The sequence below is a fragment of the Barbus barbus genome (assembly GCF_936440315.1).
Source record: "Barbus barbus genome assembly, chromosome: 26".
Taxonomy (NCBI): domain Eukaryota; kingdom Metazoa; phylum Chordata; class Actinopteri; order Cypriniformes; family Cyprinidae; genus Barbus; species Barbus barbus.
Genome location: NC_136754.1, coordinates 21,504,280 through 21,517,618, shown reverse-complemented (window position 1 = coordinate 21,517,618; position 13,339 = coordinate 21,504,280). Strand labels below are relative to the sequence as shown.

The 13,339-nt window shown below is 37.4% G+C and overlaps 2 protein-coding genes across 2 annotated transcripts; one reads left to right on the top strand and one right to left on the bottom strand.

Moving 5' to 3' along the window:
• The first annotated feature begins 4 nt into the window (after nucleotides 1-4).
• rpap2 (RNA polymerase II associated protein 2) lies at nucleotides 5-8,878 on the top strand. Its single transcript, XM_079379663.1, has 12 exons — nucleotides 5-75; nucleotides 156-201; nucleotides 299-413; nucleotides 504-602; nucleotides 711-776; nucleotides 879-967; nucleotides 1,595-1,630; nucleotides 1,771-2,710; nucleotides 3,272-3,363; nucleotides 4,520-4,600; nucleotides 5,486-5,554; nucleotides 7,902-8,878. Exons 1-12 carry the CDS (start codon nucleotides 33-35, stop codon nucleotides 8,053-8,055), a joined length of 1,830 nt encoding a protein of 609 aa, XP_079235789.1. The 5' UTR covers nucleotides 5-32; the 3' UTR covers nucleotides 8,056-8,878.
• gfi1aa (growth factor independent 1A transcription repressor a) lies at nucleotides 8,702-13,127 on the bottom strand. The gene is made up of 7 exons (XM_079379664.1): nucleotides 12,873-13,127; nucleotides 10,908-11,071; nucleotides 10,642-10,821; nucleotides 9,932-10,314; nucleotides 9,443-9,580; nucleotides 9,196-9,361; nucleotides 8,702-9,062 (listed from the first exon to the last, which is right to left on the bottom strand). Exons 2-7 carry the CDS (start codon nucleotides 11,011-11,013, stop codon nucleotides 8,884-8,886), a joined length of 1,152 nt encoding a protein of 383 aa, XP_079235790.1. The 5' UTR covers nucleotides 11,014-11,071; nucleotides 12,873-13,127; the 3' UTR covers nucleotides 8,702-8,883.
• Nucleotides 13,128-13,339: the final 212 nt, after the last annotated feature.

Sequence of the window (13,339 nt, the reverse complement as noted above, 5' to 3'; positions counted from 1 at the left end):
GGAAGGAGTTTTGTTTTGAGAAAACAACAAGCATGGAGGCGGCCAGAAAGATTCGAGCCCCAAAATCAAAGAAAGGTAATATATATATATATATGGAATTTTTCCTCTAAGTTTTTGTTTTTATATCTTAACAGCATATTTGTCCAAAATGTTAGGTGGTAAAGGAGCCCAGGTGATTGCAGCAGCGGATGAGGCGAGAAAGTATGTTTGTTTACTTTAGTTGAACTGTTTTGGAGTAACACTTTATATGATAAGTTGATATAGTTATTACGGGTTACATGGAGTGTAATGTTTGCAGGAGGGAAGCTATTAAAGAGGTGCTCGGACAGAAGCTAGAGTTGGAGCGCAAAGCCCTGCAGGTGGTTGAGCGGCTGCTGGAGGACAGTGTGACAGAGGACTTCCTCATCGACTGTGTAAGTCACATACTGTAAAAATATACAGCTCAGATAGAGATTTAAATAGTTGTTTGTTGTGCTTTAAAGAGAATGTCCTGTTATCTATAGGCATGGCACATCACTCCTGCCAACTACAAAGACACAGTGGAAGAACGGTCCATTGCTAAACTGTGTGGATATCCTAGGTGTCCAAATAAACTAAGTAAAGTAAGAACCTTTAGGGATTACACAGTAAACATCACTTCTTTCCCACGTTTTTAATTTGAATTATCAGTTATGTTTCTGTCTGTCTCATAAGAGTTTATTACATTTCAGATACCCACTCAACAGTTTAAAATATCCACCAAAACTAACAGAGTCTACGATATTACAGAGCGCAAGGTATGATTTTATTCCTTGCTTTGTTTTAATTTCTCCTTTAATAACTAATAGCAGATTAAGCAGACAAGTTCTTCATTTTTTTTTTTTGGTTCAATTTTTCAGTGTTTTTGCAGCAATTTCTGCTACAAAGCCTCCAAATGTTTTGAGCTCCAGATATCAAAAACTCCACTTTGGCTTAGAAAGGACGAGAGGTAGTGTATCTTTCAATCAATTACTTTACTGTGTTACTTAAACTTAATTATACTTAGGTAAATGTGTAATTTATTAATAAAAATATAATCACATATCTATTTTATATATAACTGTACATTGTAAAAGTATAACGTATTATAATTGTACACCATACAACTATGAAATATGTATTCACTAATAGTATAAACATTTTTGTACTGTTCAAAAGTTTGGATTCTGAAAGGTTTTTTGTGTTTTTGAAAGAAGTCTCTTATGCTGACCAAGACTGCATTTATTTTGATCAAGTACAGTAAAGTACAGTAAAAACAGAAATATTGTATTAATATGCTGATTTAGTACTCAAGAATAATTTGTTATTATTATGTATAACCTGAATTACATTTGTTTGAAATATAAACCTTTTATAAAATTACAAATGTCTTTATTATTAATTAATATGTCCTTACAGAATAAATGTATTCATTTCTTTCAGAAAAATAAAAAATACTTAGACACCACATTTTTGAGCAGTAGTGGATTCAGCAATAAGATATTTAGCATTTTTGTAATTTTTTTTTTTTTTTTCATGTAACAATGTTTAGAATTTTTTTTTTTTTTTTTAAAGTTACCTTCTTTTTTTATAAAAGGCCTCCTGAAGTTAAGCTGATGAAAGAAGAAGAGGGGTATGTACATGCTGTTTTGTTTGTCTTAGAGAAATTTCATGCTTTACTAGAAGATCTTTTGCAGTGACATAACATTCTAAAGAAATTAGTAGATTATATTTGTATAAACTGACTCGCAATTTATTCTCGTCTGTCTACAGAGGCAGCTCTGGACATGAAATAATGTTGGTAGACAAGCCTGTGACAGAAGCAGACATTGAGAATCCTGTCCCAGACATTCCTGAATCTCACAAGGCCTCCCCTCCCTTCAACCAGAGTGACAACAGTGACACTGAGCAAGACTTTGTCTCCAGTGTGGTGTCCAGACAGCATAAACACACGAGGGTACACTGGGGAAAACTGCCAAAGAGGGATGGAGTAAGTGAGGACAGGTTGAGTGCTGAAAATAAGCAATATGCACATCCTGAACCTACACAAACACCTGATGGAGAAAATAATGATGAAAGTGGATCTTCAAAAACTCCTCAACCACAGACTGCCTGTCTGTCTATAACAAATAAAACCACATCTGCTGGATCTGATGTTGAAGGAACTCTTGAGCTTTTGAATCAATGTAGTCTGAAGGACACTGCAGTCCAGCAGGAAACTAGCCTCCCTTCACAGCCTGAGATTGGAAACTCCACCCTTCCCGCTAGTGGTCTGAACATCACTCAGGTGAGCATGAGTAAGAGAGGAGCTGCAGGCCTCAAAGGCTTGTTGAAGGACCATAACAAAGCTAAAACAACTCCTACAACCATCAGTTTGTGCCTGCTAGAGCGTCTGCGACAAACTTTTATGGAGTGGAGAACTGAGGAAACCATGAGGTTTCTTTATGGGCCTGATTATGCCTCTGGAACAGAGGTTTCTGCACAGGAAGTGGAGAAACTGGATGAAGATGACCTGGATGAGGCTGAGGTGGAAGAGAGCTTGAGACAGAGCAGTGGAAGTTCTTCCAGACCCAGTGCTTCAGCTCCTGATTTTGAAACACTGCGGAAGGAGACAGAGTTGCTGGAGCTAAGCGTGAAAGAGTTTTATAAAGGAGTGTATGTTCTGCCTGAAGAGGTCAAGACAGATGCCATCAAAGACACTCAAGACAAACAGGTGGGAACTGAATGATTTGCCTGTCTCACTCACCTTAAAGCTACACTTAAAGACTTACACTTGCATTAATAATATTTTTTTCCCCCCAAAATTAACTGGAGACATTTTTTGCAGTGATTTTTACCAGATGGTTTCACAGTGTTTGTTAGTGGATGTGTGAGTTGTTGTTTTAGTATTATTTATATAATATTATAATGTTTATTAATATTTTACATTTTATTTTATTTCAGTTAACATTTACTTTTTCAATTTTAATGGTTTTAGTTTTAGTAATAATCCTGCTATGAACTTGAGCTGCAAATTTTTGACAGCCACAAATATGTTTTTGTTTGTTTTGAACTTTTTTTTTTTGGAAAGTGTAGCATAAACAAACAAATACATTTTCAGGCCACAGTTTGTGCATTTTGAAGTCTAAACCTGCAGTTACTTGGACTGTCCTGTTGTGGGTGCTCAATTCAAGCATGTTAGACTGGGGTTTCTCATAAGAACTGGCAGCATCTCTCATTGATTTCTGCATGTTACATTCTTGATTAAAACTTATTTTTTTTCATGGTCCTGCAGGACAGTGGGAAGGACCCTCCTCTGCCCTTGGTTGATTCTCATGCACAGCATCTGATTCAGAAACGCATTGCTGTGGAGAAGCTCAACCAGAGGTCAGTGTTCAGCAATGGTTGGGTCCGTGTTTGTCATTTCAGACTCCATTAACAATGTTTTGCTCGCATTATAATAATGTTATCTTGTGCATTTGACCTGTGTCACTGTTCTAAGATATGCTGGAAAGAAAATCAAAGTACCTAGTACTACTCATAGTCTTCTTGCAAATCCTCCTTGGAACCAACTATATATCAAGTATCTTTCTACTATGTAGTTACATTTAAATTAATGTTTGATACAATGCACTTATTGTGTACACACGTTCTTACATTGTACCTATATTTAAAAATACATTCCTGTAGTTACATATGTAATTAATCTGTAATTACACTGTTGATCCAACCTCTACCTTGACCCACCCTAAAACCTAAGCTAAACCTAACCATACCAACAAACCTGCCCCTAACCATAACCATATCTCACCTCAATAGTAGCAAAAGTGTATTTATTTATTGATTGATTTGATTGATTGATTGATTGATTGATGAAAGTACATATCAGTTAATGACATCTCACATGCATCATCACATACACAGCCATATCACCCTGCAGCCCAAGACCGGTTGCCCACTGAAGCTAAGCAGGGTTGAGCCTGGTCAGTACCTGGATGGAAAAACTAGGTTGCTGTTGGAAGAGGTGTTAGTGAGGCCAGCAGGGGGTGCTCACCCTGTGGTCTGTGTGGGTCCTAACACCCCGGTATAGTGACGGGGACACTATACTGTCAAAAAGCACCATCTTTTGGATGAGACGTTAAACCGAGGTCCTGACTCTCTGTGGTCATTAAAAATCACATGGCACTTCTCGTAAAGAGTAGGGGTGTAACCCCGGTGTCATGGCCAAATTCCCTCTACTGGCCCTTGTCTATCATGGCCTCCTAATAATCCCCATACACTTGATTGGCTCAATGACTCTCTCTCCTCTCCACCTGTAGCTGGTGTGTGGTGAGCGCACTGGCGCCGTTGTAGTGTGGCTGCCGTCGCATCATCCAAGTGGATGCTGCACACTGGTGGTGGTTGAGGAGAGACCCCCCCCACATGATTGTAAAGCGCCTTGGGTGTACAGCAATACACAATAAAGCGCTATATAAATGCATCATTCATTCATTCGTTCATTCATCTCATTTAAAATTCTGCCCCCTCTTTTGTCTTTTCAAAGCTTGAGCGATGTTGTGGGACCCCTGCGTCTAACGATGAGTGATGTAATCAATGACATAAATCATTTGGTCAGGACATTCAGGTAAGTCATATTAGACATACTAGACAAAGAGTTAAGAATTTTAGAGAAGGTAATACATGTACACCACTGTTCAAAAGTATTAATTACTTTCATACTTTTGAGAAAGGATACCTAAAATTTATCAAAAATGTCAGCAAAGACATTTATAATGCTACAAAAGATTTCTATTTCAAATAAATGCTGACATTTCTATTAATCAAAGAATTAAAAAAGAAAAAAATAGGAAAAATAAAGATTTGCAAAAAGTTATAAGCAGCACAACTATTTTGAACATCAATAATTTTAAGAAATGTTTTTAACACCAAATCAGCATATTAGAATGATTTCTGAAGTATCATGTGACATCAAATCCTGCTGAAAATTACATTTTAAAATGCATTAAAAAAATATATTTTAACTTCTAATATTTCCGTTTTTACTGTATTTTTGATCAAATAATTACTTCTTTCTGAAGCATTAATAAAATCTTACCAACCTCAAACCCTTGAATAATAGTGGATGACAGGGTAAAATCAGTGTTTACGTCTGTCTATCAGACACTCATTTGACCTTTTTGGCCTAAACCATGAAGTTTTGAGTTTCACGGCCCATAAATTATGATTTGCCATAGAAGTACTGTCAACAGGATTTACCATGCCTCTGAAGGGGCACTTCACCCTTGGATTGAATCCGCTTCCAGGAATTCTATCTCTCCTGTTGAGAGCTACTAAATCCAAACTTCAAAAACATCACACCAAATAAAGCAGTTTGACTTTAATACTGCACTCAATTCCCTGTATCATATGCATGTGCAAGTCTTTATGACTGCCATCAATGCACATTACATTTTTTAAAGCTTTTAAGTGCATTTGTGTTAATGGTGCTGTGAATTGTCGTTTGTTTTAGGTTTACAAACACTAATATCATTCACAAAAGGCCAGAATGGACTTTAATTGCTGTGGTTCTTCTGTCAGTGTAAGTATCAAATTAATATTCAATACTTTAAAACTGTATTTAAGCATTTTCTGAAGTTGCTAGGTTGTTGATAGATGGTTTTGTCCCTCAGAACTAAATGTGTGTCCAGCTTACTTCCAACCAGAGTCAAGTCACAACAAATTTATCTTTTAGATTTAGATTGCTTAAACTAATTATCTACTACTCCATGGCTTTTGTCCATTTTCTCATGCATGGGAAAGTGCCACATGTGTTGGTATTTGCCATGAGAGGCTAGCAGGGCTGGCCCAACTAAGCTAACATGTGCTTGTATAAAGGCTCAGAATATTGCAACTGCAGATAATGCTGTGGGTTTATCTGAGGATGACTGTTGATTGGGGCTTTATGGCACCTCGCTGGCCTGCTGTGCTCTGACAGTGAAAGTATGTGGTAGACAGATCAACAGCTGGAGGGCCTGGCTTTCACAAGAGTGTATGGGAACAGCACTGAGGAAATCAGGGAGCATTGTTTTCTCTTCAGGAACACACTATGCAAAGCTATAAGACACAAGTGATTTATGTCTGTTTGTTTGAGTGCGTGTATGATTTGTGTGCATTTCTTTGTGCTCCAAGTTAATATTTGTCTACTTGATAAAGATTTGTACAACTTTTTAGAATTGATTGTGGAGTTCTTTAATTGTAGAGCTCTTTAATCTATTTATCTATCTATCTATCCATCTATCTGTCTATCTCATGTGGCGCTACCTACATGCAGAAAAAAAAAAAACTCTTTGAAAATCTAAGGACCCCTGTAGACCCTCAAGACTATGTGTCTAGCTCAGTAAGTTTAAATGTTTAAACTATATTCAGAATTGAAGTATATGTAAAATATTTTTATAGAATTATTAAGGTGTGTACACATGAATCTATGGTGTAGGAAAATGTTAATGATAAATACATTTTGCACGTTTCAAACTAGATTCTTCCTTTGATTTACTGGTACCACTTATTTGTCATTGACTCGACACCGTTTCAGAATGCCATCTTGCAGTTCTATTAAAGAAAATTAGATTGTTTTGAAGTACGTATAATGTGTGTGTGGTAGAAAAGGCTACACAATCATGTTTGTACAGTGCCAGGTGGCGTGTATGACTTCCCTCAGGTTTATGAATGCTTGACAGAGCCACTAACTCTGAGGAGAGTTCCGTGCTGCTCCCTGTCTGTGTCAACAGAAGCCCGTATCTTATCACGGCCTGATTGCTGTGGATCCGTGATGCTGCAGTAACAGCATGGGAAACATTCCACCTGAAGAGCCAACACACAACCCCAATTAAACCACTCCTCATTTAAAGATCTGCATAAAGACATGGCTCTGATTTATTATTGACTGGCTAGAGAATTTTACCAGTTAGTTCACGAAAGAAAAGCTTTGTTTGGTTATTAGATCCCATGAGAACAAATGTGCATCAGCAGGGTAAAAATTGTGATGTTCTGAGAAGTCCCCTTTGGTAACTTTAAATTAGGGATCACTATTCATTATTAACTAGTTGCTTATTAGCGTGCATATTGCCTGTTTATTAGTCATTTCAAAGCACATATTAATGCCTCATTCTGCATGACCTTATTCTAGAACCCTTACCCCTACACCATATCTAAACATAACTACTACAACTACCTTACTTGCTAAAAATAAGACATTAATTAAGGGAAAACTCTTGGATAATAATGAATAGTGTTACTAAATCTAAAGTGTTACCCTTAGTTTTGATAGGACATGTTTGGAATGATGTTCTTGAAAATACCTTTAATAACATGGATTGGAAATAACTTTATATATTCACAGATCTCAGTGTATTTCAGGCTGTTTATGGCTGCTCATCTACGTTTAGTTTCAGAGCCCATTTGAGGCTTTCAATCTGTTTATCAGCAATTGGCCTGTTATTTTCCCTTCATGAATAATTTGGAAGCACACCTCTCTGTGCCTTATGTCAGGTGTGCCACTGGCCTGTGGGCTTTTGTTGAGAGCAGTTCAATAATAGATAAAGCACCAGAAACCGTAGAGCAGGTTGAATCCGAGCTGCTGCAATAACCCTTTTTCTTTTCGAGAAACAACTATGGATGGATGACTTCATAAAGTGGCATAAATGCAGGCATTTATGTGTTTAACTTTACATTGAATAATTATTTTCAATACCTAAACAGATCATTTAATGAACAGGCGTGTACTTAATAGTATTGAAGTTAAATATTGATTTGTTTTATTAAATCGTAAAGGTGTAGAAGTTTATCGTGCTGGTGACAATTTCAAAGTGCTCTCTATTCTCTGTAACCTTTGTTTTGATTCGGATCAGTTTACTTGCCTGTTGTGCTAAAGCTGTTTGTTTGTTCAGATTAACAGAAGTGTCACCGTTGCTCAGAGAGTCATTGGCAAGTCCATCTTCATTGGAGTACATCACCTCTCTCATGAGCGAGCTGAACCTGGAGGACAACGTTCTACACAATCTCGTGCAGCTCTTCAAACCCTGTGTTACTCCACAAACATAATGTACCACACACACATTTAGAGTTTATATTAAAAGCCTAGCTGAAACAATGACTCTGCGCATCATTTCCTGTTTTAAATGCTCAATATTGTATTAAAGTAATTAATGATATCTAGTTGTTTGTAACTATCCATTGTTTATTTGCTTGAAAATTTAAAGAATCATAAAGAAATCAAATTAAGATGGTGCTGTTAAAGTCTCACAGGACATCAAAAACACTTGTTTACTTGTAAACAGAATTTCTGAAGGATTCTTCACTCTGAAAAATTTCAGTAAGTCTATGTTAAATGCAAAGTAATGCTCTTGTTAAGGTCAGGATTTTTTTCTAAACTAAATATATTTAACCATAACATGCAGTCAACACATTGCAGAATATATTTTAGATTAAAAATATGTGGTTAAAGTTGTACTTTCATGTTTTCTTCTTATTTTAACATATTACCTCAAATGTTAATTTTCAAGCAGCTACTTTGTTTGACGGGTACATTGCAAGTTGCTGAAAGGATTGGAACTATCACAAGAATATGTGTTTTACATGCACTTGATGAAATTTGTTTTGGCCTACATCTTGAGCATTTCATTTGAATCAGTTTAAATGTTTCATACTTCAAAGTAAAATATAAGAACTGATGTTTTGTTTGTTTATTAATACTTCGCAAAGATAAAATATCACAGCTTGTTATACAAAAAACAGGAATTGTCATGAGCATCTGAAATCTCTGACTGCTAAATTTCCTTAATCCATAAAACCACACAATATTAGGCTACCTTCTAATTCCACAAAGTGTCAAATGTGCAAACAAACAGTCAAAAGAATGTTTTTGACTTATTATTTTAGTCCATGTTGTGTTTCTTTGTGCCTCCTCAGATCTACTTTGCGCTGAAAGCCTTTGGCACAAAGTTCACATCCGAAAGGCTTGAATCCTGTGTGTTTTCTGCTGTGTGTGATGAGGTTTGAACTCTGACTGAAGGCTTTGCCGCAAACTTGACACTTGTGGGGCTTTTCACCTGTAAAATATTTATGAAGAATAGTTTTTTCAGCAAAACTTACTTAGACTCACATGGACAAACCCTTTATCACTGCACAAACAATATTTGGCAGAAAATGTATGTGCATTATTTTCATCAAAATGTAAATCACCTGTATGAATGAACGTGTGTTTTTTCATATCCGATTTCTGGTGGAATCGTTTCCCGCAGTACTGACAGGGATACGGTCTGGTGTCCGAGTGGATGAGGAGGTGCGTGGACAAAGTGGACGACCTCTTGAAGCTTTTGTCGCATATTTTGCAGCTGAAGACCCTTTCCTGCCGGAAAAAAACATGTCATTAGTAAGATTATTCTGGCTGAAGTATTAAATATTTGGATAATGCATGCATAGGACCTACTTGTGAGTGTACAGCTTTGTGTTGCTCCAGGCTGACGGAGTGGCCGAACGTTTTTCCACAGATTTCGCACGCGAAGGGCCTCGTGCCACTATGTGACCGCCGCACATGAACTTCTAGCCCATGAGGGGTCGAAAACACCTGTTTAAGAACAAAAACATGTTTAGAGGAAACATAAATCTCTGATTTCATTTGATAGCGGCATAACTGTAACGTGCGCTTATAATAAGCAGAACAATGGACGATATAGCATAGGCTATTGTTCTTGGTGTGAATGGGCTTAAATAGCCTACTACATGCTTAAATACTGGAAATTCGTTTTCTAGACAAATAGCCAACTAAATGTGAATTTCTTAACATTAAAATTGTATTTATTTGAACTAGCCTATTCTTTTACATTTAATAGATCGTTTGGAGCGAATAGTTAAGAACAAGCTGCTGATAGAAATATATTTTTAGAAGTTAGCCTACTAAATAATAAAATGTTGATACCTTACTGCATTTTACGCATTTGTAGGACCCGCTTAGCTGAAGACGAGTGCACATAATATCAGACTGCGAGTCCATTTCTGCTACTTTAGTTGACATCTTGATGTCGGCATAAAAGCCTCTATTGTCCAACAAATTAGTGCTCAGAGAGCCATAGTCTTGGTAAAATCGCCCGGATTGTTTTTGTTCAGTGAGTAGATGGGCACCCGGCCTTCTGTCCATGGCATCATACACCCCCACTGATGCCTCTGAATCCACAGAAACACGGTTGCAGGATTGAATGAGGTGTCTAAGTTCGGACGTTGAATGGGCCCAAACATACGGACGGAAAGTCATGTCGAAGGGCTGAGAGTCGTCTGGAGAAGACACCGGGTATTTATCCAGATCTAGAGCGAAATGTTTTAAAAGGAAAGCGTAATGAGTAGGCTATTGTGCACATGCGTTTTCATAACTGTAAAATCTATACACTCCCCAAAAAAAGTTACAAAGCTGTCAAATGGTCGGTAGCCTAAGATAAAAGGTAGGTTACACCGTATTTACCCCTGAATGCTATAGCCTAGGTTTTAGTAAAGGTGCATAGGTTATTAGTAGCCAGAGTAGCCTATTAGTAGCCAACTTTTAAAGCGCATCGTAAGCTATCTAAAGTAGGCTACCGCCGCGGTGACAGTTTTGTAACTTTTTTTTTTTCTAAGAGAGAATGGCAACATGTCAACCTGGAGAGGATCCCGATGACAGGGGTCTCCAGAAGTCCTCATAGTCGGATGAGCGGTCACACACACTGCCCTCGCAGCTCAGCGGGGACTGCTGAGAGGAATGATCCGCTGTGCACACCATGCTGGCCTTAGGGGAATGATTGCCCACCTCCACCGGGCTCTCGGGGATCTGTCCCATTTCTAAACCCAATAAAATTCACAATGCATTCTCTTTATTTTATTTAACGCTTTTCAATGTCTGATTAATTTGGACCTGTAGTTCGTACCTTGGCATGTGAGAAGTTTCTCAATTGGGATGCAGATGTCGTCCAGGTAACGGGGTTGGTGATAACTGTGCGCCCGTTTGCTCTTCACCAAGAATGACCTCGGCATGTTTACTCTCCGTTATCAGGTTCAGGGTCACCAATCACTCACGGCTCTCCAATCCTGCCTAAAAATGGCGCAAAATTGATTTAGATCGAAAGCACTGGTGTGAAAAAACGTGCACCTGTGCACCTGATCGTCACAGAACTGAATAGGACCGATCTGCCTTTTGCAATCAAAACCTCCCAAATAAAGCAAAAACGATTTGAAGTCGAGGCACTGCACAGCACACTTTGCTATAGGCTGCCTCTTGGCAACTTGATCTCAAAGCCATGTTTAGTAAACTGATCCTCTGTCAGCCTGATATACCAACCCTCACATCACTTCCAAGTAACAGCCTGCAATGGAGCTCAGGGTATTATTGCCAATAACTAATTGGTTTTGTTTTAGTCGTTAATAACCTGATGTCCAGACTTAAGGAACATTGCAAGTACAAACAATTTCAAAAAGCATTAAGGCCTAACACTGTATATTTATTTCCCTATAATAAGGCTGTGTTAGGCTATTAAATAGCCTAGTTAAGACAATTTTAAAAAGGTTAGAATTATGAATAGCACTTTTATTTCTGTCTCACGCACAATGCTTATTCAGGTTATGGGCTACTAGTAAATAGAAAACTTAAGTAATAAATAAAATGTTTAATTGGTTGTTAGGCTATATGTGACACGCCATTATAGGCTAGCCAACCTCTAGGCCTACTGATCGTGCAATTATGTTGGAAAACAACAAACTTTTTTAATAAAATGTTCATTTAGACAATTGTTTAGCATCCATGAGCGGCTTATATTTTCATGCATACAGACATGTTACATTCAAAATTAAATAATTGGCTTTTGTGTTGTAGCCTAATTGTAGGCTACTAAAGCCAAAAGAAATTATAATTTCTGGAAAATATTTCAGTTGTTGTTCATATTGTATCTTTTTCTGTTGACTTTTTGTATAAACCTGAGAAGAAACATTTTTAATTAAGTATGCTATTTGTATAGCAACACTTTTTACAAAAAAATACTGCTCCAAAGCAGTTTTATACCTTGAAAACAATGAACAAGTTAGAGGAGACAGGGACAACAAGAATATGATGCAATACATATACCGTACAATTTATCTTTAGGCCGTATGCGCATGAAAAGGGAAGGAACGATAACTATAAATAATCAAATACAAATAAAATAAAATATTATAAATAACAAGCATTTCACAAAAGTAGCCGATAAAACTGGGCCTATCAATAAAATCAAATAGGCTAGTGATTCATCTCATTTCAGATTAGTTTTTAGAATGCAATAGCTATAAAATAATTTTACTGTTAAATTTCGATCAAATGTTACCTCTCCCATTTTGTTTAATTTCTATTTTTCTTTCAATCTGACATTTCCCCCTAGCACCCCCTTGCGGATCTATGGGGGTCCCCGGACCCCAGTTTGAAAACTACTGCATTAGGCAATGTAATGTTCTGTATGCATCCGAATCAAAATGTAACAGCATTGAAATACCAACCTTATAGACGTTGTATAAACTGGCTTTAGTAGCTAATGTTGAACTAAGGTAGCAGTCAGATTGTGAATGGGAAAAACTTTGGCGCACCGGCTGTGCACACTCAGAGTAATCTCTTAACGTTTTTCCATAAAGTTGGAATTAGCTAGCAAAGTATGTGCAGAAACTAAGATTTCTTAAAACTTACCGCAGTCAATGCGTCAACATAACTGAAATTTCATCCAAAACGAATACTTTTAATGCTATGATACCTGCCTTCTATTCGAATGAAAATGCAATTGGAAATCGAGGCAAGAGAAGCAATGCATCCATCACGAAAGTCTGTTGCACGCTGTCGGTCTAAACTGATCGTCCTGAGTCGGGACGGGACTCACCTGTTGCGCTGCGCTGTTGTGCTCCGTTACTGATGACCTGCCTCCGCGCAAACACGCGCCTTAAATACACATTTTAACTTCCTGAACGCGACCGTGTTTGATCGTGTCTCACAGACATTTCACCCAATTTTTGTAAGTGTCTGCAGCGACATACAGCAACTCCATGCATTTGAATGCCAGTTGAAAAAGAAACTAAATGGTTGTTCAATGAACTGTATGTTATGATGTAGTCTGATTACTGTAGACGCCCATACTGATCTAAATCACATTAGGATTTTTGGCTTGTCTATGTGGGACGATTTTATATTTGCCCCAGGTGTGGTTTTCTGCAATTATTCTTCCAGGAATAACATTTCAGCCAACGCTGGGTGTTATTGTATTTTCAAAAATACATTCAAATGCAATCCATACATACAATGACTTGAATACACCTCTTCTATGATGAACGTGTTATCAATTTCGAATTA